Genomic DNA, 27,448 nt, shown 5'->3' with positions numbered 1-27,448 from the left:
AAAAAAAAAAAAGAATGATACTCCTGCTACACATGGTAACAAGATCTTCAAATCATGCATAATCACTCGTTCATATGCATGCCCCTTTATAGGATCAAGCAATCAGAATGGTCTGAAATGGCAAAGGATGGGAGGATGAGGGTGGTCCCCGAAAATAACCTACTGAAAGAAAGGTTGAAGTTAAGTTCTGAGCTTGCTAATATAAGCCGGGCACTGTGATGGTCCTGACATTAAACAGTCTCACTGTAGTTATAAACCTGAATTGGGGGTTCACCACAGCTAAGTCACACTTGAATATAGTTTTCAAGATTCTAATGTGAAGTACAGCTATACCAATTAAGTCTGACTCTAGAATTACACTGGTGCATGGGATGGGCATCTCCACCACACCAAGGGTTAAATGTGCACAAGAGGATTTTAGAACACGTGCAGAACATGTTGCCTAGCACTTTAAAAGGTTGTGGTCTACCATGGTGGGCTGTGGGTATCCCTCATTGGGAATTTTTAATCAAGCATGATATTAATCTTGAGAGATCACAGGAATCACAAACAGAGAATTTTACTAAGGCCAGACAGGTGACAGGGCAGGTATAAAAATGGGAGAAGGCAGGCCTATGAGAACTGTGGTGAAGGTGTGGGGCAGCAGGGCACATACAGACTCTGGTAGTTCTGCTGCCCTGGTTTAGATCTGCCTTACTCACTTACAGACATTGCTGCCTACTGTCCTGGGTTGTCTGAAATCAGGTTTTTCTAAAAAGTTTTGTTGACGTTTCTTCTTGAGGTACTATGCTAATAATGTCTTGTGGTAAGATAGCATGCATATAATATAGCCTCCAAGAAAACAGACAAAAGAAGACAGAAAAGAACATGGGCAAAACATGGAGAGAACATAGAATCCAAAAAGAAAATGATCTCTTTCAAAATAAAGAAGTTTAATTTGCATTAAGTAAAAACAGCATGCCTTCTAAAAGCTCTAAGAAATACAACTTGCAAGCGTAAGAACTGTAACAATTTTGAAAATATCTATGTTTTATTAGTTATCTGACCAAGAATATGCTACAGGACACGAGAGGAGAGGCTGGGTTATTTACAATTGTTTCTATACATTGGGCTTTAGCCTAAAATCTCATAAAAGTAACACTTCTTTAAAACCTAACTTAAATCCTACAGTTACAGAGAACAGGTACATCTGGTTAAGGTGACACTTTTCTTCTCTGGCTAGAGTGGTGGCCGTGTCTTCTTCACCCCCTTATACGTGGTGAGGAAGCCAGCTGGGAAAATTAACCGAACTGTCAGGAGAATGAGAAAGAAGCGCTGCTTGGTCTATGGGCAGATACTAAGGTTCTAGAGCCCTTGTTGCCTTGAAAGAGAAGGAGGTAAATACATGTAAATGCGATAAAACCGGAAAAGATCACGAATCAGCAAGACCTTAATGGCCTCAAACAGCTTCTTAACATAATAAAGGAAACATTCTCTTGTGTGACTAAGGGTTCACACGCTCCTGACAGGTTAGTAATTCATTTTGATATGCCCAGTCCATGCTTTGCTAGACTGCAGTAAAATAAATAACACTACAGAGGACATCTGTAGCTGCAGAGGAAGGACTGGGGAGTATTCTCTGTCAGTCAGTGACCACAGGCCACACCCACAGGCAGATTCAGAATATTTTGTTTTGATACAGTAACAGAGTGTTAAGCACTGTATGTTTTGTGTTGTGTGTTTTGGGGTTTTTTTTTGCTAACTTTTGTTGGTCTTCACCTCAGTTCAGATTCCACACTTTGCTGTTTCTGGGAATGCAGATGGCCTTTTACAGAGGCACAAAAGCAATACACACCAGTAGATGGCCACGAGTGGATGGCCACACTTCAGATTTCAAATGTTGGACCTTGCTGGGGTCCAGTGCTCCTAGGTGGCAATGGCAGCATGGGAGAGTGTGCCCCTGGCATTCTACAGGGCCTGTGACTTTCTCATGGGACTGTCACTCGGGGTGGGATCCTATCCTGAGTCAAGAAGGGGTCCATCCTTCTTGATCAACCTCTCTCATCACTTTTCAAAATGCTTCACTCTCCTGGGAGACCAGCACAGTGCCCATCGACCCTTCGGCCACTGAGGCCCCTTGCAGAAAGGGTTTCAGCTCTGAGTTCCAGAACGTCCTTGGAAAGCCTTTCACCCACAGCACCTGCCTAGACCAACAGCCGGAGGACCGGGAGGCCAGAGCCGTGGTTTGCTACTTCTTTTTTTTTTAAATTGAGATCATAACATATATCATCCTCCCCTGTCCTTCCCTCCCTCCAAACTCCTCCACATACCCCTCGTTGCTCTCTTTCAAACTCATGGTCTCTGCTTTTCATTAACTATTGTTACATACATACAGGTATATATGTTCCTAAACACACACATGTAACCTGTTCAGTCTGTTCGATGTTACTTATGCTTTCAGGGCTCTCCATTTGGTATTGGTGAACAATTGGTGTACTCTTCCCTGGTTAAGACCGTTTCTCCTACTGCCAGCATCCCTTAGTTTCCTGTAACTCTGGGTAGGGTTAAGACCCCGTGAGTTCCCCCCAGGCCCCAGTCCACTTTGGCAAGCCTATTGCTCTTGCTGAGGAAGCCATGGATTGGTGAGACTTCATAGGTGTACCTTGGCAGTCCTAGGAGACAGGATCTCACAGCAGCAAGGCTTGCTGGTTGTTTATTTTAAAAACTCAACCATGTGGGTGACAGTGGTTAACTAGCGACTGTCCCAAACACTTCTTATTTGGAAAACTAGTTTGTTACATACCTCAGTTTAAACTGGATCTTCTGAACCGCTGTCTATCTAGCACAGGGGCAGCATTTTCTTCCTAGGCAGGAAAGGGTTTAACATTATGTAAGACTTTAAATCTCTTTCTACTTAATTAGTCTCAACCAGGGATTCTCAACCTTTGCCAAGCGATGAGCCAATTAAACCCTGTCCAGAGCCAGCTCACTGCTATGGGTAAATCTCTAGTGCTCAGCTCACTGTATAATGTAACTCCAGCCTAGACTTCAGCTTCAGTGCCCAAGGGTGCCATGTCAGAGGGCTCACCTGCCCCAAGCACAAGGAGGTCCCCATTTGCTTGTATTCTGCTGTGTCTACTTAGCCCAGGAAAGAAGATGGAGGATAAGGTAGGATGGGACCCATAGCACAGATTTGCCAAAAATGTTAATTTGATAGCACCCTCCTTTCTACCTAATCCTTCAAGGTCATTCACCCATAAATTAAAAGGGGCCCTAGGCTCTCTTTTCCTGGAAAGTACATTGATCTATTCAGGAGTTTGCCAGGAATTCATGGATTTTTTTTTTTTTTTAAATTCAGGGATATTTCTAAAGAGGCTGAGAATTCCTGGTATAACCAAAAATTACGTGGTCTTAAAACCTTTTAAATTTAATACCTTAGCCAGGCCAAAAGAAAAAAAAGAAAGATTTAATTTCATTCAAAAAATTCTAATGATTAGTAAGAAAAAAAAATCATGATCACAGATTATTTTATTATAGCAGCAGAACATGCGAATTAGCGTAAGTTCTCAAGATGAGTACTTATTTAAGCACGTACAACTCTTACAATTACTTTGGTTAGGCAATTAAGACTATCCTGACTAGACTTAAAACCTATACAAAATAACACACAAAAGCAAGTTCTCTTATTGAAAATACTTCAGATTTGCATGTTTAGTTTTATGAGATAGGGTCTCACACAGCTCAGGCAGGTCTCAAAATCTCTATGTAGCTGAGGTTGACCTTGAACACCTGATTCTCCTGCTTCTGTCTCCTGAGTACTGGGATTACAGGCAGAATCACTATGCTCAGTGAAGCTTACAATTCACAGTGTAGGCATCTTAGTCATCCAGCACTGGGAAAGTAGACTCACGCCTTTAATCCTGGCACCAGGGAGCAGAGGCAGGTGACTCTCTGAGTTCAAGGCCAGCCTGGTCTACAGAGTGAGTGAGTTCCAGGACAGCCGGGGCTGCAGATGTACTCAGAAAATGACCCTCCAGAAGGCCACGTTGTCGGTGTTAGGATGCTATGTCAACACAGCTGAAGGTGGAGTCAAGTGACTCAGAGTTTTTTAGATTGGCAGGGTTTAAGCTTGGCTCACTTTTCTATTGTTTCATCCAGCTTAAAGCAGTTTTTCCTGTGCGCAAATCAGACTGAGCTATGCATTATAGACACAGACACACACTGACATGCAGCCTCAGAAATAATGATGACTCGGGGATCCATCTGGCCTGTCACTTTCTGTGTCAGTAGGAGAGAGCAATGTCCAGAACGTGCACATAATAAGCTGCTATTCTACAGGGATCTGGACCACAGCCTCTAGCTACAGAGATGGACTTCTCAGTGCTGTGGTGCCCACGTGCTCTGGGATGCTGTGCTTCAAGAAAGCAGGCACAGTGGCTTTGGAGCCAATCTCTCTCAGAAAGACAATAAGGGCTGTCTGGAAATTCTGAAAATTTCATGACCTGTAAGTCTTTACATACTCCAGTCATAGGACAAAACAGACACACAGACCATGTTTTAATTTTTAATCAGAATGGAAATTGTCATTGCTCTAGTGAATAAAACTCCGTGAGTCAGAATGGCATGCAAGTCTTTATTGTTCCTAGTCCCCGTGTGCACTTGGCACTCCAGCATTAACTTCACAGACAGTGTGAATAAAGGGCTCCCATGACTGTGAGCTATAACTACTCACCTGGAAAGAAACCAAACTGCCTCTCAAGTACCCATTACATGATATTGCATAATGTCAGTAACATCGTGCTGTTTTTAATGTTTAAAAATACCTGTTAAAGATCATGCAACATATGCACTTCATGAAAATGCTCAATTACACTCAAACAGCAAGGCAGTGGGACACGGAGCAGCTACGAGCACAGTGTCAAGTGAACCACACAGGTCCAGTCAGTGATGGACATCTCAATGAGCACTAAGCCTGCAACCTTACCATCTACAATTCTACCCATGGCTCAGGACACACCACTAGAGCTGATCTACGTAAACACACTATGATCAAATGACAAACAGTTTCAATGCAGGATGAAGACAGGCACACCTCTAGCCTAAATGTATGTGGTCATTCTCCTAGCTTTGCTAAGAATAATAAAAGTGTCAAGGTCACACCAGCTCCGCCTCTATTCTTGCTTTGTTGTATGCTTTCAAACTCCTTTTTAAAACCATGCCTCCATTTTTATAATCCACCCCCTCCCCAGAACTAAAATGCCGATTTAGGAACAGATACATTAAACTATTGCAGTACAGAAGGCAGTGATTTAATGTTAGCAAACTAAATACTGTCATTTGTCTAGGACCACCGTCACTAACTCCTTTAATGTCTTCCCAAATCTCTGGAGGAAGGAAAGGCCTAGCACTGGGGGCTGGGGACGTAGCTAGTCACTGCAGGACGTAGATCTGTGAGGTCCTGAGTTTCATCACCAGTACCACTAACTTTTTTCTTTAGCCATGAGCATTACTTAGTAGCTGGAGAACAGACTAAGATGGTTTTGAGGGCACAGGTGGGTGGTGTCGGAAGCCAGGGCTGGGTCTGGAAAGAGTATCCCAGGAATACACTGCCCTCCTTCACCTCCTCTGCTAACGACTCACCATGGCCCAGGCCGCTGCTTTGGGTTCTGCTAACTCACTTAATCATCAACTTTTACCGCCCTCTTTAGTATGTATTTTCTACTTAAATTTTAAGACCTCTTAAAAGCAATGATTCTTATACAGAACACTGGCTCTCCATTTGCTAGGTATTCACTTTTAGTCTCTGGGCTACTGTAAAACCTACAAATCTGCACCAAGATTAAACACTAACAGTGAAGTTGGTTTCTGCTCCATCTAATACTCTAGCTCCCCTCAAATGTCACATGAATAGTTTATAAAGGAGCTCTCTCGGCTGATTTCCTTGTGACTCAGGCCCTTCCAACTCTAAATACACGTCCGACCTATTTCTGTACTCGGCCTGATCTCATCACTCTGCATAGCTGTGTGCCAGGAAAGGGCCTAGCAGTGGTAGTGAGACGTTAAAGTGCCTGTGGTGACGGTGACAATGGAGATGACTGGTGACCGTCCTGTCAGGCTTTCCTGTCTGCTTCCCCAGTGCCTGACCACCTATCAGGTGTCTGTGATGCATAAACACGATGAGTAATGAGGATGGGTCAACTCAAAGTTTATGACACTCTTGTCCTCAGGTAGGACAACACTACTTCACTTCTCTCTTCCTCAGAGAATGCTTTCTCTCTCTTCCCCAAAGCCTGTGCTATCCGAGGAGGCTGCATGCAGCTCAGACGCATCTTTCGAGAGCCTGGTGTAACTGGAGCGCTGGCTTCGCTTGTGCGCCATGCTCTTCAGGTTTTCATTCTGCACAGCAGTTGGGTTAGGACTGGGCCCAGGCCTCAAAATGACCTGGGATGTTTCCCTGACTCCCTCTATCTCGTCAAAGTTCTGATTGGCTCTGTTGGTGGGCGCAGTGTTGTTGTTCAGAGTCACAGTGCTGGGTGTTCGGTTTAGATTGTAGGCCTTCTGGCATGCAGGCCAGCTTTCTTCAGGGCTGCTAGCGATCAGGCTGCACTCAGAGGGGCTTTTCTTGTCTTCCGAGCAAATGGACATCCGAGCTATGACAGGATCTTGCAGGCCACTCAGACTGTGTGGCATCCCTCGCTTCCCACCGTGGCCCTCATCTTCAAGCTCGATGAGATTTGCCTTTTCCAGCTGGGAGTCATCTGCTGCCTCATTGTGGAGAGAGTGGTTGGGAGAACTCTCATTGGATCTCACTCCCGAATCGGAGGAATCTTTCTTGTCAAGGAGGGCGTCCGACAAATACTCTTTTGCTTTGATGAATGTTCTGATAGGCTCGACGCTGTGCTCTGGAGACTTAGCCACTCTCTCTGCTTTGCCCTCGGCCTTTTTATCCTTATCATCTTTGAGCAGTGGGGTATTATCTGACTCTTCTGTCCCAGATTCATCTTCATCACTGGGCAGTTTCTGGTAGCGCAGACCGCTTCCCTTAAGCTTCAAGTCTGTCTGGAAGAGACTAGGCCGTTCTGAAGATTTCTTGCCTGGGAGTAGCTTACTACCTGACTGGTCGGATTTCTCATCTTCTTCAGTAATGGGATCCAGGGGTGAGGCCTCATTAGTGGACACCCCTGATGAGGAGTAATCTAGGACATCCCCCCTCTTCATTAAAAATGACTTCCGCCCCTCCTCCTGCTTTAGCTCACTCTCCTTCCCCCTTTCTTGTTCTAGATTAGAATGAATGGAGCCCCCTGAAGAACTCTGACCTATGTAGTATGTGCTGTGTGGAGAAGATCTGCCGCTTATTGTTGACGACCCTGTGCCCCCTTCTAACTGGGACATCTGAGCAATGTACTCTCTATAGGCATCTCTATACTCGGCCTGCACCTTATCAGTAAGCTTTGAAATTTCAATACTGGAGTCCTGGGAATTGAGACTCGAGAGACTTGGGGTTCTGCGAGTTTGTGACTGTGAAGACAGAAAAAAAAAATTTAAGAATTCAAATAAGAAGGGGAAATACATAATAAACATCAGCTTAGGAAACACATATGTATACTAATAATGTAAAAGTTATCACAATTCTAGGGTCTTTAAAAAAATCGACCTAACAGTTTAACAAAAGCTATGAGTTTATGAATAAATCTGTAATTAGCTTAGAAAATTTTAGCAACATTAATTTACTGTTTATATTTAAAAGAACAATTTCAGGTTGTAGAAGTCATCTGAGCATTTGTGTTTAGTAATTTCAAGTTGTTTTCTTTAAGGTAAAAGCACCTTCTAGAAAGAATTCCTCTTAGAAGAGATAAAGAAGAAATAAAGACAGACTGCAAAAACAAAACAAAGTCTTTAAGGTACAATAAAGGAACCTGTATCAAACTATTTGATAAAATTGGAAGTTCCTGTCCAATTTTAATTCAGAGAAAGAAATGTTCTTAAAATGGGGGTGGGGGGATAACACAGGTTTGCAATGAACCTCAATAGAAGCTGTGGGTTGGCTGGACCCCAGTGAAAGCAGAACGGGAAACTTAAGTTCAGTTTCTAGTACTGGGTTTTAAGGGACCAGCTACTTTAGATTGTAGAAAAGCTAACAAATGAACAATTAAAAGTACAGATTAGAAAAAAGAGACAGCGGAAGAAAGAAGCAGCATCAAGAGAGTTTACAATCAGACCATAGGAAAGGCTAGAACACAGGCATAGAGAGAGGCGAGACCATCTTTTCTCTGGAAAGGAGACAGCATCTGTCTCCTTGAGGAGGTCCCACAGGATGTTGTCAGACTAGAGAAGTGATACCTCCCTCCACCCACAAATGCAGCTGTCCTCAAAGGCCGTGGAACCCCTGTGCTGGGGACCCACGTGTCCTGAACTGCACTCTGCAGGACATGATGGTGGTCTGTGCCTTCTCTCCTTCATTCACGGAGTGCCCAGAGCTACATGTATGTGTGTTGTCACAGGAGATGTGAGGGAAGGAGCAACTGGGAACTGTCTTCTATGAAGACAACCATAAAGATATGTGTAAAACATTCCCATTCTCACTGGACTTTTTTGTTTGAAAAAGTAGTATTTTTTATAAAAATAATATTTATGCTAATAATAATTACTTAAAATATTTAGAAACATTTTCAGGTTCTATTTAGCTATCTATAGTAACTTACATATGCAAAAGTTTTCTGGGCCCTGATAATTTTTATTACGTGTGTGTGTCAGTGTGTGTGTATGTGTGTGTGTGTGTGTGTGTGTGTGTGTGTGTGAGTGTAGGTGAGAGGACAACTTTGAGGAGTTGGGTTTTTTTCCTTAAAGCATGTGGGTCCCAGGGATGGATCACACTCAGGTCACTGGGTTGTAGGAACATCTTTATTGCTGAGTCATCTTGCCAGCCCAGCTGTGAGAATGGAAAGGTACAGGAGGAAGCACCTGCACAGGGGAGTAAGGAGGAGCAGTTTCTCAGAAAGCTGGAAAGGAAAGGAGCTACTTCTGTCGGAACAAAGACACCAAAGGACCAAGTATGAACTGAGCACACTATAAAGCAATTCTTACAATAGTCAGTATTTAATAATAATAATAATAATAATAAATGGCTTCTTCACTTAAGGCACACAGTATGGAGAAAATTAAAAATATTTTCACTGCAAGACAAAAGCCCTCCCAGGAGCACCCGCCAGGCTTGGTCTTCCCATCCGTCCAGAGCACAGCTTCCTTGCTGTTACTGTCTCGGCTTCCTCACTGCTCCTCTGCACACTGCTCTGGTTCTCTCCCCTCCTTCTTACTCTTCCCTCCTCCTCATCCATAGCCCACTTGTACTTCTGCTTCTGACGCCTGCACACCTCTAAGAATATCCCCACAGAAGACGTGGTACAGGCCTGTGGTCCTACCACACAGGCTGCTGCTGAGGCAGGGGAATCTCTTGAGCCCTGGGGTGGAAGGTCAGCCTGAGCAACATGAGAGAAAGATTAAGTGGGATGCATAGTGTGTGCTCCTATGTATGTGACTTGGGGAACCAAACTGAAGGTGTCAGTAGGTCAGCAGGAAGCTAGTCTTCCATACAGGTGCACTTTGGCTGGTAATTACCATATCCCACAGGAAAATACCAAAAGAAAGGAAAGTTTGCAACCACCCTAATACAGCCCCATCCTCTCTCTATGTAGACAAGGCTGGACTCGAACTCAGAGATCCTCCTGCCTCTGCCTCCGGAGTGCTGGGATCAAAGGCGTGTACCACAAGGCCCAGCCCCCCATTCTTACTCTCCTACTATTGTCTTCTGGGACTGCTTTCACTCTTCCTGTCAATTCTGAATAACTTAACTTCCTCTGTATTTTGCCGATTCTTCCCCTTCAAAATAAACCCAACTCCTTCAGTCGATGGCCCTTGCTCTTGCCCAGTTGGGTTCTCAAGCAACACTGCCTGAGTGAGTGTTTTCATGCACCAGAAGATCTGCAGTCTTTATTCTCCAATTATATGAAAAATGACACAAAATAAATACCTGCCAACTCAGATTACTGTGCCGTGGGGCTCCCTCGTCTAGGCCAAGCGTGTTCAGTTCTTCAAAGCTGAAGTTCAGGGTGTAGGGAGTCTGGCTGGAAAGCTCCGTGTGGGGCAGTTCACTGTGAGAAGTGCGGCGAGCAGATTCCCCATGAGCAACGGGGGCACTGGAGTTTTCATTGAGAAAACGTGGGTCTTCGGGGACCACCTGGTTTTCCACACTTCTCATTTCTAAGACCTTAGGAGAAGAAGAATCATCTTTGTTTGCATTGTCAAACCCCATCACAGAGGCTTCAGAGAGCGCTAAAGTACAGGACAGGACTGTTCCTGCAAGAAGGTCAAGAAAGCACACTTCCCACTGCGATGGTCCAGTGGTGTTATGTCAAATCTTACCTTAATCCTATTCACAATGCTAAGAGAAGTATCCGAATTTAGTGTACAACTTTTAAAACTTAAAAACCAAAATTCAAGTGGAGTGTGTAAAGAAACCCAGAGCCAAGCAGAAAGCATCGAGACTTACAATGATAGGGACGCTGACCTCAGTATAGAACAATTCTACTGCAAAACAGCATAAAGTGGATGCTTAAGAGTCAGGGAGCGTGGCTGGGGAAGGTCAGCTTTCAAGAGATTCTGGGTAAACCAATTTGACAAGATTTCTGAAGACGAGCCAGGTGATGTACCTCAGCTGGGAGTGGACAGAAGACAAGAGGGAACCAGAGGAGCACCAAGGGCACGCTCGTGTTCAAGCTGGGCTCTTTCTAAAGTGGCTCCTGTGTATTGTTGCCTAACACAGAGCACCGGACAAGGACAGACACTGAAGGTGGAGGCCTAGGGGCTTGGGACCCACGGGGAACTGATCAAGGAGAACATGTTTTATTAAATAAAAGCATGGGAAACCAGTGAATTGCTTCTTCCTCAGAAAGGACAAGATTCCACACGCTGTTGCAACTATTCCCCATAATACTGGGTTGAACATAAATTTAAACTCAATTAAAAACACACACAAGGGCTCCCAATGGAGAAGCTAGAGAAAGTACCCAAGGAGCTAAAGGGATCTGCAACCCTATGTTGGAACAACATGATGTACTAACCAGAACCCCGGAGCTCTTGTCTCTAGCNGCATATGTATNGAAAGATGGCCTAGTCGGCCATCANTGGAAAGAGAGGCCCATTGGACTTGCAAACTTTATATGCCCCAATATAGGGGAATGCCAGGGCCAAAAGAATGGGAATGGGTGGGTAGGGAAGTGGGGGGCGCTATGGGGGACTTTTGAGATAGCATTGGAAATGTAATTGAGGAAAATATGTAATAAAAAATATTAAAAATTAAAAAAAACACACACACAAAATGCAAACGTTTTTAAAATTAATATGGAAGACGTATCACTTCTGGCCAGTACTTTTCCGTACTGGGTTTCTACAATGCTGCAGACTACTTTACACAGTAGGATAAAGTGCTGTAGTATGGTAACGTTGCAAAAACCTTACCATGCTTCTAAAAAGATGCCAGTCTCCGAAGTTCATAGCCATCTCTTTCTTCAGCTCATCAATATTACACTGAGCCAATACCCGGCCATTTATGTTTGCCTGAGTGAAAACAGAAACAAAATCTAGAGTGTTCTGAATCACCAGTGGTTACAGGACTGCTTCTACTCCGTTTGCAGAGCGGCTGCGCTCAGAGCGGCCATCTCTCTCCATGCAATATAATGCGTTGGGTATCCCGGGCCACACCACCCACTTGACATTTTCCTCTCAAATGTTTCCCCCTGATCTGTCCTGGGCAGCAATAAAACCATCACTTTTCCTATTATAATCTGAGAAAATGTTAAGATGAATACGGCTGCTACAAGCAAAACTGATTTCTAGGCTTGCAAGTGTGTTAGTTGTGAAGATCTAAATGAAGTGTGTCTAACAGGCCAGTTCCACTTCTAATGGATACACAATGTCCAGCTACTATCTGCCCAGCCCATTAAAGTTAGGATAAAAATAGGCTTGCAATGTTTTGGATCCCTGTAATTTTAACTGCACTTAAATGAGAAACAGTAGCATAATTATAGGGTGGCCTTCTGATTTTATGAAAAGAAAAAAAAAGTCTGACTGCTAACTGGTAAAAATGGTAGCATGGTGTCTGGTAGTGGCAAGATGCTCCATTTCCAAGTTAACTCAAAGGAACAGCACAGAGAGCCTGTGCACGGCAGATGAGAGCAGGCTTTCCTGACACTTGCTGGTTACCTAGAGGAGTGGGACTGGTGGATGGAAAGGAGGACTGACGCAGACAGACAGGGATAGGCATGGATTAGGTTTGTAAGAAAATGGGCATGTGCTAAACGCCCGCCCAAATGCAGGCTAAGGTTAGTAAAACTGTACATAAAAATGCACATAAGCCTTTCAAGGGCATAAGCAGCAGAGGCTCGCACTCGGTTAACTTCACCAGGCAATGCCTTGCTCGGAGGTGCATTCAGCTTCGGCATTGACTCTGGAACTATGAAGGTTGGAAGAAAAAAAATCCCTTCATGGATGCATCAGCCTTGCAAGCCCAACCTATATGGTTCTTCAAGCATGATATAATCATAAATCACACATGATACAAAATGACAACTTGTAGGAAATGACGCTCACTCTCTAATTACTACAAAGTCACACAAACACATACTACAGGCCAGGTATCCTTCCCCAAATGCTTGGGACCAAAACTGCTTCCAAGTGCAGCGCTTCCCACTAAGGAAGGGATATTCATTCAAGTTCTACTCACTGAGCACCCAGCACAAAGTCCAACAACCAAAGGCTCTGATATCTGACGTATACTGACCACCTCCACGCTCAAAGGAGTTTCCTAGTCCAGAGGTTCCAGATTAGAGATGAATATGTACTGTGTGCAGCTAAAGGTAGTGGATGGACCAAGCAGCCGCTCAAAGCTCTCTGCTCCACGGTGAATGAGCTCTTGTATTTTCCACCATGCTATTTTATTTTTACTTATATTAGACACTGGTTAAGTAGCGCTGTAATTCAGCTACTCTTTCTTTAATCTACTCATAAAATGATAAAAAAAGAGTAGTTCTAAAAAGAAAGCACCATTTATTTCACTGAGAGATATCTACATAGATGCAAACACACATCACCTTTTTGATTGTTGTGCAATACTGAGGCAGCATGCTCTGGTCCAGCCCTTCTATCTGTCTCAGTTTCTCACACACGACATCCACAGTCATTGAACTCAGTAACAGTGAGGTGCCTGTGGCAGGGACGGATGCCTAGATAAGTCAAGGGAAATATGAGTAACATTAATATGAAGTGTTGGAGGTCATGTGACAGAAAAATTCATTAAGTTATACTGCTGAAATAAAGAAAACACAGCCAATGCATATAGAATTTAAGAAAAATGATCTTAATAAATAGATTCAGCTATCTGACATGTAATGAGTAGCATTTATTACAGTAGAGACAGCCTGACCCAAAGCACTTTTATAAGATGGCCATCCTGTGGCCCAGGCCTCTGTCAAGTCCTCAAACAATTACACTTAACTTTAAGAAATAAGGGCACTGCCCTCAGTAAGGGGGAAGAGAACTTAAGGGGATAGAAAAGAAGAAAATTACACTTACAGAGTACAAAGACATGTCTAAGACTATAGTGTGTATATCAAACATCTTTCAAGTGTCTATATCAAACATCTTAAATATTCTACACACTACCTTGGTAGTCTAAGGTTTTAAAACTACCCAAGAAATCTAGATTTTCCTATAATAGCACTCTAATCTGCCCTGTTCAGCCTTCAACATACTCTTCATGTGGGAAATAAGATTTATCACCTCTGGCTGGGAGTGGTGGCTCAGGCCTTTAGTCCTAGTCCTCAGGAAGCAGAGGCAGGTGGACCTCTCTTAGTTCAAAGCCACCTACACAGTGAATTCCTGGACTGCCAGGTGGGGGAGGGTAAATAAATATTTCACTTATGTCCGACTGACTCTTTTACTGGTGTCAGGAGACTATAGACTATCCCAGAGTTTAAAAATACCTGTGAAGCACAGTGAATGTTTATTTGTAATGTGAAAAAATAGTTGTACTACCTCAGAAATACATACACATGCATGTGCACATGTGTGTTTGTGTGCATGTTGCATGCACATGCATGTATGTGCATGCATATATGTGCATGTGTGTAAGAGTGTGCATGCACCTAGGTGTTTCAGATGGGAATGGAGACTCAAGACAGCAGGAACGGTGACTTTATGAGTCAGGGACTCTGCCTAGCTCTACAAAGGCAACACAGGTACATCAAAGTTTGGGAACAGATGACCTGGAACAAACTGTACCAAATACACTTATTTATAGTTTGTTTTTATTTAACCATAAACTGTGCCACACTGTACATGATTCAGGGTTGAGCTGCTGTTAAAATAATAACAACAGAAGACCAGTCTTTCACACTTTGGTCTTCATATCTTTGCACATGGCTCTTTTTTCTGTCTAGTAAGTCAGCCAGTGTTTTCACTATGCACTCTCAGCTATGTGAATTTTAAAACCATGCTGATTTCCTCTCCACATGACGTAGAACTTCCACATTAAATGTACAATTCAATGACTTTAACTTTATTTACGTAGTTTCCGAGTCATTACCCTCAAAAGAAACTGTTCCCATTAGTCACTGCAATTCCTTCAACACCACCCTAGTCCCAGGCAGCCCTGTGTTTGAAGTGTCTATTGCAGGCACTTTCTACAGTGTGTGACCCTCCCTGTCCGATTCTCACGGTGTGTTGTTTTAAGGCTCATTCACTCATCTTGTCACACTTCACTTCCTTTTACTGTTAAATAATACCATTCCTTTAAATGTCAACCAATCCTTTAACTTGGGTCCTAGTTTTCAATATATTTACATTGGCTTACTTTCTTTTTTGTTTCAAAAAATCACAAAATAAATATTTGATCAACAAATATAAATTATGATATTATAATAGTTCACAGAAAAAAAATCCATGAATTCATACTGATAAGAGAATTCATACTGATAAGACTTTTTTTTTTTTTTTTTTTTAAGACAAGATCTCTCTATGTAGCTCTGGCTGTCCTGGAACTATGTAGACTAGGCTGGCCTTGAACTTACAGAGATTGGTCTCTGCCTCCCAAGTCCTGAAACTAAAGGCATGTACCACCATGCTTAGCCTTAAACTAAATACTTAAGTAAATGAATTAGGATGAATTAGGAAGAAAACACTTTTCCTTATAGAATTCCAACTAATGCACATGGCAGAGAGAAACAGACCCCCACCAGGCAAACACCACCACGACAGCAGCTGTATTACAAACTCCATCAATGGCCATCAATTAAAGGGCAAAGCCAAGCAAGTCGAAGAGGACATTGCAGAGTTTCTAATATCCACCCAAGAATGCACTAGTTTAAAAACAGAAAGGAAAAATGCGGAAAAGTATTAACACCTAGCAGAGGCCACCTCAGCCACGAGTGAAGAGCACGTCTGACTCCTATGTGTACGCTGGTCTTTATCATGCAATAAGTTATTAATTTGAAAACCATATATGTTCCAATAGTTTCTTTGAATGAAGGAGATATGTGAATCACTTTCCAAGCCTTTTCTAAAGTAATAATATATACTAAAATTACTTTTAAATTAAATGAACCTTATAGCTAAAATAATGAATTTTAATTGAAATGTCATAAGAGAAATATAAACATTAAGTTGCTAAATTCTTAAAAGAAACTAATTATATTGAGAGGAAACAAAGAATCCAAAGGCTAATCCTTTAACATGCATGTGCTGTCTCTCTTGAAATCCACCTGTGTAATCCAGAACAGATCGCTGCAGTAAACTGGTTTTCTATGTCAGAATTTACTTATTTATTTTTCTTACTTGGAGAACTCAACGCAGCACACATTAGTTTGTTTTAAACCATTAAATGGAAGCTTCAAAATGCATCTTAATCAGAATTCCTCCAATGGAAGCAAAGCTATGAAAGCAGTAGTTACCTGAGGTGGCGGGTTTGCTTTCTGGTGTCAGTAGATTAACAGTACACTCTGAAATACCCCATCTTCAGTCAATTTATTAGGTAAGCTAAAAACTGATTAGTCAGCAATGACTGCCATGCAGAGGCTGAAAGCAACTATGGAAATAAACCCAAGATACAGAATGAGCACAGATCTATAAACAGCCCAGCATGAAGTAGCCGATGACCATCTAACAACCTAGTAGGGTAAGTGAGAGTTCACCAGGAGTTTCTGTACCTGTCTCTGTTTGTTAAACCCAGAGTCACACAGCTTTAAGGAAGGAATAAAACAGAGTGAAGACCATGAATATGAAATAAATCATCAAAGCACACATATCACATATATATGCAGAGCCCTTGCCAAGCCTTTTATTTCCCCTCAACTCTGAACAAACCTTGGTATCAGCAGCATGGAGCAAGGTCATCCACACGAGGAACGGTTTTATTAGTAGATACTTAGAAATTTTAAATTTTTCATTAAAAAAATAAATCATGCATGATACATTCAACAGAAAAACTAGGTAAATCATACTTTCCCATGAAAAGCCAATATTCTTCCTATATAATGTTAAAATTGTCAAAACATTTATAAGGCTTAATTGTGTAGACTACCTTAAAAGATAGTTAGTAGTAAAAACACATTTTTAAATATGTGTTGCTTCATTGACTATGTTGATTCTGACAGATGCTTCAATGGCCTATTCAAAAACATGTCTTGAAATGTCTTACAGCCCAACAAATCAGAAATGTTAAAAAAAAAAAAAAAGCCACATTCTTTGATTGGCATACTGTAAAGCTTTAAGAATTCTATTTCAAAGCAACAACCACTGTTGTTAATTATTCTTCTGTACTTAAAAAAAAATTAGTGGCAAATATTTTTAAATGCTTAAAACAGTCTACTGATGACTGACAAATTCATACAGTCAACTGAACATGGTGTTTTAGTGAACAAAGGGCAGGGTTCAGTAGCCTACGCTCAGACGTCCATCTGTGAACATGACCAATATCAAATCCACAGCGGGAACCTCATCCACTGTTTACTGTCAGACTCAGGTAAGCGTCTAGAAGGTGGCTGTACACACATGCACACTTGGATGTGCAGAGGTATCAGACAAGTGCAGTGAAGCGGTAACCACTGTAGGAAGGCTCCAAACAAGAAGCACAAGCGTTAATTAGCTGGAAATGCAACTTTGACTCTTCTCCCTCCTGTGCTATTATGATCACTATATAACTTATTCTTCAAACTGCTGGAGGAACGACTCTGTCAAAGCTGATGGATGAGGCTGAGAAGGCTGAACACTGTAGTTTAAGGACTGCAATTCAAAGGAAGGAAAACAAGCAGCAACATGTTCATCTGCTTTGTAACCTTAAAATGTTTTAAATTTTATTTATTTGTATGTGTATGGGTGTTTTGACTGCATCTGTGTATACATTAATGCAGTGCCCGTGGAGGCCAGTGGATGCCCTGGGACTGGTCTTACAAGTGGAACAGCCATGTGGTGCTGGCTGGAATTTGAACCTGGATCCTCCAGAGGAGCTGTCAGTGCTCTCAGCCACTGCACCATCTTTCCACCCCACCCCACACACTTTTTAATGTCTAGCTATACCTAGGACTTCAACATTACTATAATACCATCTATAAAAAATATTCCAGTCCATTTACCTGAAATTCAGAGAAAAAAATTGAATTGAAACCTGGCATAAAGACTTCCATGCAGAAAGTAAATATATTTTTGGCTATATTTCAATAAAGGTGGGGGAGCCCCTAGCACTTCCCCCTAGTTCAAGTAGAATAATAAAAATCCACTTCGTAAGTACTGTTAAAAGGGTGCATAATGTTCCAGCTGGTTGACACTACTGCACGAAGTCTCTGAGGGTGATGGGCACCTGCAGCACACACGGATAGTCTCTAAGGGTGAGGGGTGCATGTGTCACCTACAGTCTAAAGGAAGTCTACAGTGCCTGACTCCTTACCTCCATCAGCTGCTTTCTTGTCCAGCTCTTCTCCTGAGCAAACAAGAGACAGCTTGGTTCGGACAGATGTTGCCTTGAACACAATTTGCAAGCTCTAAAAGCAGTGATGGATATAAAGTACCTTCAAGAAGCAACAGCTTTTTACACCTAACTGCATGAGCTGGAGCCTGCTTAGTAAAAGCTTGGACCTTCATTTGTAATGCTGTTATTAAATCGAGTTTTCTTCAATCTCTAAATGTAATAGTAAGAAGACACTGGAAATTGTGAAGTTATTTTAATATTGCCTATTTAATTCTGAAATTTGTTTGCAATTAAACTTGATAGTAAATACAGTCATGTCTTTTCAATGATGTACAGAAGTGATCTCCTAGAGGGAAAGACAGACAGACACTGCTGAGCCCTTGGAAGCCTGGGAATCTACAGGCTATGAGGACAGGATGCCTTCCATTTGTCTCCTGCTCTATCCCACCAGATAGGGCCTTTACATGCTCAATAAATACGATGGGACAATGACTGCTCACTCAGTATTAGCCAGGAGCACACACTGCTAAATCAGTAAGGAAGACAAAAATAAATACAACATTTAGAAAGATGAAGAAATGCTATGGTTTTCCTTCCTCTAAGGGAAAAACTGTCTGCCAATGAAATTCAGTCCTCATCACGAGCAGCAAACTGGAAGCTGCTCTCTAGAGCATCTCTGGGTCACTAACAGAATGTCTCTCTGGAGACCTAGCCCACAACGGGCCCTCCATAAGGGGCCCTTCCTACCCTGAGGGCATCAGAAGATTCTCCTTGCCACTAGAGCTGACTCCTGAGCAATGTGGAGTTAGGGAACCAACGACCCAAAGTCAGAAATCTGGATAGAGCTCTTGGCTCCCTAAAACTCTTGCTAGTAGCTTGCTCCTAAGCAGAAGCCTACCTGAGAGCAATGGGTCAGCCCTTCCTTTGAATGCTACATATATTATACAAAAGATACCTTTGTATGCAGCTTCCTGGGCAGATAATCTTCCTGTACTCCCACAGCATCTTAAGCTAACTCTTGAGCTCATGAAGCAGCAGGAGACGGCTCTGGCAGCCAGTTAGGGCCGCACACTGTGCCTCAACTGCATTTACGTTTCTCTCACTTCGAGTGTGCTATGCAATGGTCTTGGATACATTTTAATTATTTAGAACATATACATATATGTATATGTGTGTGTATTACTTTTACTATACATTTTATGCATTTATGACAAACCATTCTCCCTTACTTTTCCAGTATTTCTAGACAATGCCTTCTAAGAGTGTTTTGCGAACTTTGTAAGTCTTTTTCCTCAAAGCAATTCACATCTCTGTGGGGCCACACAGTTCAAGTCTATGCAGAGGCCAAAGACCACGCTGGTGAGAGCAGTGTAATCATCCAGGAAAGCTTCAAGTTCCCTAACACAGTCAGGAGGCTCGCAGCACCTCAGGCAGCTGAGACCATGTTAATGGCAGTCCAACCTAATGATGGTGTAGCTGCCTTAGTCTGTCTAAGTGTACTCTATGTGCACAGGACTGCCTATGCGGTTCCCAGATCATTCCCGTCTTTAAGAGGTGTATGGGCATTTGCAAAACCTCAAAACTTATCTAAATTATGCCTCTTGCACCTAGGAAACATCAATAAATGAAACACCTGTGCTAATCTAAACTGGCTGTGAGCACGGACACTGCTTTCCACCGATAGCCAACTCCACCCAACTGAAGCAGTTTGAGTTCTGTGTCTTTAAGGACCTGGGTACTCTTAGTAATAATGTAATTAAATATGCTGAGCTTTAGTATTACCTAAATCAAACCAAAGAAACTGGCCTGCCTTTTCAGGTGGTAAAGCACAGAATCAGGGTGGCTTCTGCAAGGGCAGGAGTGTATCACATGACCTATTAACCACAAAGGCTGCAGCCTGTTCACATTCTGGGAATGGGCAAGGCAGGCCACAGGGATGGCCTCATCTAGCTCCTGCTCCTGTGTCCTGGTGTAAGCCCCTATATTTCACTTGCTCCATGGAAGCTAGACCAGACCCCAGGATCCAAGCTGTGCTTAAGGAAGCATCAGGAGAAAAGGGAGGCTGAAGCTGGCCCAGGGGCTGCTCTTATGAACTCAAGTACAGATTAAACTTCAATTATGAGAAAGGAGTCCTCTACCTTCGGACAAGGACACACTCGTCCTTTCCAACTCTAACGCTCTAAGAGCATATCTCAGGTCTGAGAGCGTACCTTCACTTTTACAAGATCTGGCATGCATGTTCTCTCAGCCATAAAATTATAGGGAGCAAAACCAGCACGGGGCTTCTATTCCAAGCCCCTACTTGGTGAGACACTCAGATAGTTATCTATAACCTACCTGCTGGTTTGGCTGTACTTTGTAGGCCACGACCTCTATAATGTTAGTGTGAGCAAACTTATCATTTCCACAAAGGTTTACTTTCCAAAGGTTTGTCAAAATTTTCCTGTGGTAAAAACAGGCGAGTTCATCTAAATTTTGCAAAGACCATAGTCAGTTAACTTTTTGGCCTCACCTCTTTGTATGTTATCATGGGTCTGTAATAATATCACAATTTGTTATGAAACGTTCATTTAGCTCCTAGTTATCTGCCAGTGGCCTTTCTCATCATGTCTATGTGTCTATGCATGCTGGCCAAAGAGACAAGACCAATAACCAGCCCTGCTGTGCCAGTTGGGACTAAGCAGAATCCAGCACAAAGGGCCACTGACTCCCCCGTTGGCTGCTGGTTCAGCTAGCAGTGTGGCAGAATGAGCCCCCTAAGCTCATAAATTTGAATGCTTGGTCACTAGGGAGTGGCACTATTACGAGGTGTCACCTTGTTGGAGTAGGTGTGACTTTCTTAGAGGAAGTGTGCCATTGGGAGCTAGGCTTTGAGGTTTCAAATGTTCAACCCAGGCCTAGTCAGCAGTCTGTCAGTCAGTCTGTCTGTCCACCTTCCTCCCTAAACTGTTTTGTCTGTCTCTGTCATCTCTGTCTCTGTCTGTCTGTCTTTCTCTCTCTCTCTCTCTCTCTCTCTCTNTCTCTCTCTCTCTCTCTCTGTCTCTCTCTCTCTCTCTCTCTCTCTCTCTCTCTCTCTCTCTCTCTCTCCCTCCCTCCCTCCCTCCCTCTTTCTTGCCTGCCTGCCTGCCTGCCTGCCTGCCTGCCTGCCTGCCTGCCTGCCTGCCTGCCTGCCTGCCAATCCAGATGTACAACCCTCAATCCTTCTCCAGCATCATGTCTGCCTGGATGCTGCCATGTTTCCTACCATGATGATAATGGACTGAACCTCTGAACCTGTAGGCCAGCCCCAGGGAGATGTTTCCTTTATAAGCATTGCTGTGGTCATGGAGTCTCAAGGCCTAAGACTGGCAGGTTCTTTGGTTTCCATCACTGCTTTCATTGGCTTTGAACAAGTGTCAGCTTGCTTTTCCTAGTCTTCTACAGGACACAAGTTACCAGCTGTTGTCACTGTTAGTTTCTTAGAAGCACAAGAAGCATGGTGAGCATCTATTAACCACGCTACAAACTACCCTTTAGTGCTAGGAACGAGAGGTGTGTTACTCACTGACACAGACGCTGCTCTATGTGACATGCCTTTATGTGCTAGTACCGAGCATGGCTCGGGAACTGCATTATTCCCCTTGCTACCCCCAACCCCCCCCCCAAAAAAAAACCCTTATTTCAAACCGTGTAGAATGCTCTCTTTAATGGACCCAGAAAAAACAATTTACTGACACATTTTAATTACAAGTGTTTGCCTACATTTCCATACATGGGAAGAGCTAGTATTTCTGTATTCATCAAAGGCATTAAATCTTTCGTAATATCGGATTTTCATCAGAAATTCACTGAGTAATTTTAGTCTCTAGAACTGAATTGCACACATAATCCCCTGTAGCAAAGGCTCTCTGAACAAACTGAAAGTCACTTTTGTATACAGTGTCGATAGTCCATAGGCCACAGAGTCCCTAAGCACCCAAACAGGACTGCTGTGACTCAGTACGCCTGGCATTTGTAAATAATTGAATTACGCAAACATTTCAGCTAGAATGTCAATGACTTAAGAATCACCTCCTCGTTGAAAACAACAAAATGGTTCCATTCTTGTCTCTTAACTAGATTAATTAAAAGGAAATGAAGGTTTAAAAATGTATCACCTATTTAAATATATGTGTTAAGTTAAATGTTCTTGATAAACTCAGGATGTAACACCTCAGCCTGTAATTCTCCAGTGCTTAGAGCATTTTAGAATAGGTCTAGATCAGAGAGGCCATGTTTGCATGTCATAACATACTCTGAGCATAACACACAAGCTGGGTTCCTCAACTGCATACTGACTGACTAAAGTACGATTTTATGGCTGCTCATCACAGGCATTTCTTATTAAATATAAGGTCTGGAAGGATTATTACTTTAGTGGCTTCCTCTACAATCTGTTGTGTGTTTATGTATTGTTAAACAACTTCCTTTAGATGTTGAGCCAGTGCTGGGTCTGTCTAGATGGTTTATTTTCATGACTAACAGAAGGAGAAAGTAGTGCTGCAGGAAGATGCCATTGGTGGAGACACCTGAAGCAAGTGAGGAGCTAGGGACATGCTGATTTGCAGCACCCGGCTCCTGTGTCCTCCTGTGTCAAAGGTGATGTGTGACACTTTCAAAGCCATTCTACAAGAATCACACCAAGTATAGACTTTATAAAAAAACACTTAGAAAGGAAAACAACGTTTGGCACTAAGGAAAAATCCATCTGAACACCTGTGATGACTCCTGGAAGCAGCCCTTCCTTACTGAAGAAAACAAGCCCTCCCACATCTCTGAGAAAGGGGAAATGCTGGAGGAAACATTAGCTCTGGAATGAACTCATGAGCTGTAATTATTAGTGCTTGGCTACTCTACACTGCCCATCACACCATAAGTGAGTTAGTGCCAAATGCTTTAAGACATCATTACTGCTGCAGAAGCAACGAGACACTAGTGTTCCACGCCACAAGACAGTTACCCATTACCCTCGAGGAGGCTGTGGGTGAAGGAAGGCCCTCAGCAGCATCCTCCTTGATTACTTCCTAGCAACATAAAACAGGAGAGTGAGTAACAGGGCAGGATGAGTGACATGGAAGATGAAGGAACACGATGCTGAGATAACAATGCAGATAACTCTGACAGAAATTCCCCTTCACCACTCTAAAATGTAGCTTAAATTATGTTATCAGGGAACTTGTTTTTTATAGTTATTTAAAGTTTATCATCAGGAGCCCCTAATATATTTTGCACAGATGTGTTTTGTTTTGGATTAATTCTACTCAATAGTATGTTTAAACAACCTCACTCTGCAGACTCCCTGCAGCAGACTGGAATGCTTTCCTGGTGCTGCACCTCTATCTGCTAAGCCGTAATGCCAATGTAAATGCACAGAGAGAGAACATGCAAGCCCTTTAAAAAGATATCAGAAAGTAGCAGTTATAAATATCTAGTTTGAGAAGTTTTGGTAGCAAACACTGCATTATAAGCCAGAGATCTCTGGTTGTAAAAACTCAACGTTTTGTCCCTGAGATGGCTAGTCTTGCATAGATATTTACCAGAAATGAAAACATACAGTTTATATTTGTAATATCTTGTTTTTCAAAACTATACAGTAAGTTGTACTCTTTTACTCCAGAAAGGAAAAGGAAAAAGAGCTTTTAATGGTATCCATGTTCTTTTATGAGATTAATATTTTTAGTTACCCCTTTATATACTTACTAGGCCATTGTTCTGATCTCTGGGCAAACTCGTTTTTACTGATGAACGTGAGATGAGATGTTGGGAACCGCCAGGGTAATACCTTGGCGTGTAAAGGTATGGGGCAAAGAATGGCTATGGAGAAACATGTAACAAAAAAAGGGCATGAACAATTACAGAAATCAAAGTGTAATGAGATTCATCAAGTGAAACTAACCAACACAACTCCAAACTTCAAAAGCAAGTGACAAAACAAAGGTCTCGTGCTCCCGCTGGCCTTGAGATCCATTATTAGGACAATGACCCTGTCTCCTTCATCAGACATAGGCTTAAAACACAGCTCAAGTTTTGTACCTTGTGACTTAACACAAACATTTGCTTTATATTTAGCATCTTAACAAGTTTGCTGTACATGGTGTCTATGTATTAACTAACAATTCTTCTTTAAAGCTGACTAGAATGTTAAGAGAATACTCTGCCTTACCAAAAAAAAAAAAAAAAATTAGTTATTAAGACTCAAAACTGCCCCGGTCACTTGGAAACAAGTGGCAGTGTTTCCAAGGACAACCTCACTGGGGGGCCCTGGAGCTCAGCTGTGTCCCGGCACCGGAGTGCACTCTAGACTATAAGACGGGGAGCCTGCTAGCTACACAAGACTTAACTTCCGAATTTACATGTAGCTGGTTTCACACATCAGATTCTATGGACTGGAAACATAAAAGTCAGAATTCATTAGGCTTCACTGCACTGAGGTGGCCGCTTCTCTCTTCTTTACTCTTGCACTTTAAGAGAATAGAATTACCATGACTTTTAACTGTATGAATAATACCATTAAATAATAACAGAAACACTAAACCTAAAAACATAAGAGAAACTTTAATGTCTTAAAAATAATTAAATACTTTAAAATTATATTACATTGTTGCTCTTAAAATAACTGAATGTAAGATACCAGCATAGCTTCATAACTTTTTTCAAATAAATGTATTTTCACACCTCTAATTAGTATTAATTGAGCCACCTTATGTAAAATTCCAGCAGATTTTAAGACTAGTGACTGCAGATCTATATTCCACACCACCTACCACACAGTTAATTTTGACAGAGAACATTCTCATGAGTGCTCCTGTGTTGTCCACACAGAAAAATGGTATTACATTTCTAAGGCTCTACAAACAACAAAGCTAATTACCAATATAGATATTTAAAAAATAACAATTTAATTTAAATTCTCAACTCCTTCTTTGCCACACTTATCCCAAACTCTTCCTTGCCAGCTCCTATGGATAAAGTCCTACAGTCAGTTGTCCTCTATGAATATTAGCCTGTGTTTTCCTTATACATTAACCAGGGAGAAAAGGAGGACTAAAACTTACAATGGATTTTACAAGTAGGATTCCACACTTCAAGCAACTACATCCAACATGGTTTGGGTACCACTGGAAACTGTGCTTTTATTTTTTAGTTAATAAATTGTGTATTAAGCAAAGAATTATATATGACTAAAGGTATTTGAAATTAAAATGGCATATGGTGGAATTAACTGGCAATAACATTTGACCCTTCAAGTAATATGGGCCCACTATTATTTCACATATGTCTAAGAATATGACTCTAGGAATGTATCACTGTTATGAATGCCAATATAAATTTCTATAACAAAATATACCAAAGGAACCATTGTTGTTACAGTATTTCCTTTAACAAGAAAATAAAAGCCAATATTCTTATATTTACACTCTTTAGAACTCTAGAACATACTAAAATCCAAGACTCAGTTTTTAAAAAAATCATACACTTGTACATTTAAGCCTTACACTTTCCTATTTTAAAGCCAAATTATAGTTCCAAACCAGTGCCCAAGCCTGAAGATGGCAGAACGATGGTGCCCCTGGGAAGAGACACCGTAAAGCCGAGGTGCCGACTCTTACCCTGTTGTAGAAAGGGTGCTGGGGTCCCGACAGGCCGCTGTAGTAGCTGCTGTGGGGCTGTGGGGACACAACGCCGCCTGGGAACGGCCCATTGAAAGATGCTGAGGAGGAGCAGACAGATGCAGGCTGACTGTACCCAGAAGGTGGCCGAGGAGGGGCTTCGTGCAGAGGGAGCGGGGGATATGCAAGGCCTCCTATGTTGATCTGTTCTCTTGCAGCTCGAACATCTGAAAATTCCATCACAACCCAAAAAGCAAAAAAGAAACACTAATGATGAGTCCTATTGCCAGCTACTAAGTAAGGACTTACTTTCATCACCGCTAGTGACGCCAGCTGAGTTTGACAGGAAATCTTCGCTAGTCCACAGACTTTAAGTGGGGGGAAAAAAAAAAAAGCCCAATTGATGAACATAAAAGAGTTTTTTTTCTTCACCATTTGAATAGTTACCACACTTGGATTCTTTCTTCAGTTACCAAACACTATAATTTTTGACTCTTTAAAGATCTATTTGTGTTATGCTAACAAAAGACTCAAATTTGTCTAATACATACAATGTGAGCTAAACTGTGAGCCTACAAACTGAGACAAGTCGACCTCTCAACACAGAGCACACAGCCACAAAAGCCTCAGCCTTAGAGTAAACACTGAGAAAAAGAACTGGGAGTTTGGGATTATTTGTTGTTACATAATAACTTCATGTTTATGGCACAATATACTCTCTTAATAGATGTATATATTGCATAATGCTTAAACTGGGGAAATGGACATATCCATCACTTCAAACACTCTTCATTTTTCTGCGATGAGACCGTTTGAAATGGCCTTTTCTGGGTATTGAAACACTCATTAAGTCATAGTTAGTGGTAATCACCTGACTGTGTAAGGAGAGTCAGGAATTATCCCCCACCCAATGTACCTCTGTGCCCACTCCCTGCCTCATCCCATCACCCCTTGTCTGCCTGCTCTATCCTCCCTCAGCGTCCACACATTGGCAAGCACAGAGTGTGCTTGTGCTTGGGAAGCTTTTACACTTTACAGGACTAATTGAAGGCCACCCCTCCATACGTCCCAGAAAGCTCAGTTATGGTCTGATGAGCAGTATCACATGAAACCCTTGTGTTCCAATACAGCTGGGCATGCTCCAGTGCACACCGGCCTCTCAATAGCCTCTCTAAAACCCAAATGCAAACCAGATCTGGTAGTCTAAGCTCTAAAATCAGGACGCAAAAAAAAAGTTTAAGACCAGGTTAGGCAATTTACTGAGACCTTACCTCAAAATGAAAGTGAAAAGAGGTGCGGCCACAGTCAGTGACAGAGTGTTTGTCTAGCATGCCCAAGGCCTGGGCTTAATCCCTAGCATGGCCTTAAAATAAATTAACCCTTGTTATATTCAAGCCCTGGTTAAAAACTTAAAATGAAAGTAAAGTTTTGTTTTTGTTTTCTGCTCAACTTGGATGTCCCTATTAGAGCAGAAGATGAAAGAGTGACAATTACAACATGTGGCATCTGAGCGTCAAGACTATATGTGAAAGAACAGACGTTCAGGGTTTCAAAGGGAGAAGTTGGCGGGCAAGCACAAGGACACAGTAAATAGCTAACACTCCATGAGGTCAACAGCCCAGTCCTACTGTAACTAATTTCTCTGTGGATGCTCCATTCAAATTTCTTAATTTTTCATAAAGCAAGATAAAAATTAGATAGCTAAGTGAAATAACAACAGAAAGAAAAAAACAAAAAGAAAGAAAGGAAGGAAGGAAGGAAGGAAGGAAGGAAGGAAGGAAGGAAGAAAGAAAGAAAGAAAGAAAGAAAGAAAGAAAGAAAGAAAGAA

General features: G+C 42.1%; 1 protein-coding gene across 10 annotated transcripts in view; it reads right to left on the bottom strand.

Moving 5' to 3' along the window:
- Positions 1 to 910: 910 nt before the first annotated feature.
- Kidins220 (kinase D interacting substrate 220) overlaps positions 911 to 27,448 on the bottom strand; it is an 88,548-nt gene continuing 62,010 nt past the window's right edge. For 3 of the 10 annotated variants that reach the window (XM_029484863.1, XM_029484862.1, XM_029484864.1), the window contains exons 24-32: positions 25,621 to 25,847; positions 23,711 to 23,824; positions 22,978 to 23,034; positions 17,972 to 18,004; positions 16,236 to 16,268; positions 13,125 to 13,256; positions 11,494 to 11,592; positions 10,007 to 10,243; positions 4,593 to 7,497 (exon numbers count right to left, since the gene is read on the bottom strand). In XM_029484863.1, the coding sequence (XP_029340723.1) occupies positions 6,238 to 7,497; positions 10,007 to 10,243; positions 11,494 to 11,592; positions 13,125 to 13,256; positions 16,236 to 16,268; positions 17,972 to 18,004; positions 22,978 to 23,034; positions 23,711 to 23,824; positions 25,621 to 25,847 (2,192 nt within the window). In that variant the 3' untranslated portion in view covers positions 4,593 to 6,237. Of the gene's footprint in view, positions 1,361 to 2,782; positions 2,844 to 4,592; positions 7,498 to 10,006; positions 10,244 to 11,493; positions 11,593 to 13,124; positions 13,257 to 16,235; positions 16,269 to 17,971; positions 18,005 to 22,970; positions 23,035 to 23,710; positions 23,825 to 25,620; positions 25,848 to 27,448 lie in introns of those variants that run through there. The other 7 variants (XM_021179551.2, XM_021179552.2, XM_021179553.2 and 4 more) reach the window with 5 other exon arrangements.

This window comes from Mus caroli, chromosome 12 (genome assembly GCF_900094665.2).
Source record: "Mus caroli chromosome 12, CAROLI_EIJ_v1.1, whole genome shotgun sequence".
Lineage (NCBI taxonomy): Eukaryota > Metazoa > Chordata > Mammalia > Rodentia > Muridae > Mus > Mus caroli.
The sequence above is the reverse complement of the archived record's forward strand: the minus strand, read 5'-3'. Positions and strand labels throughout refer to the sequence as shown.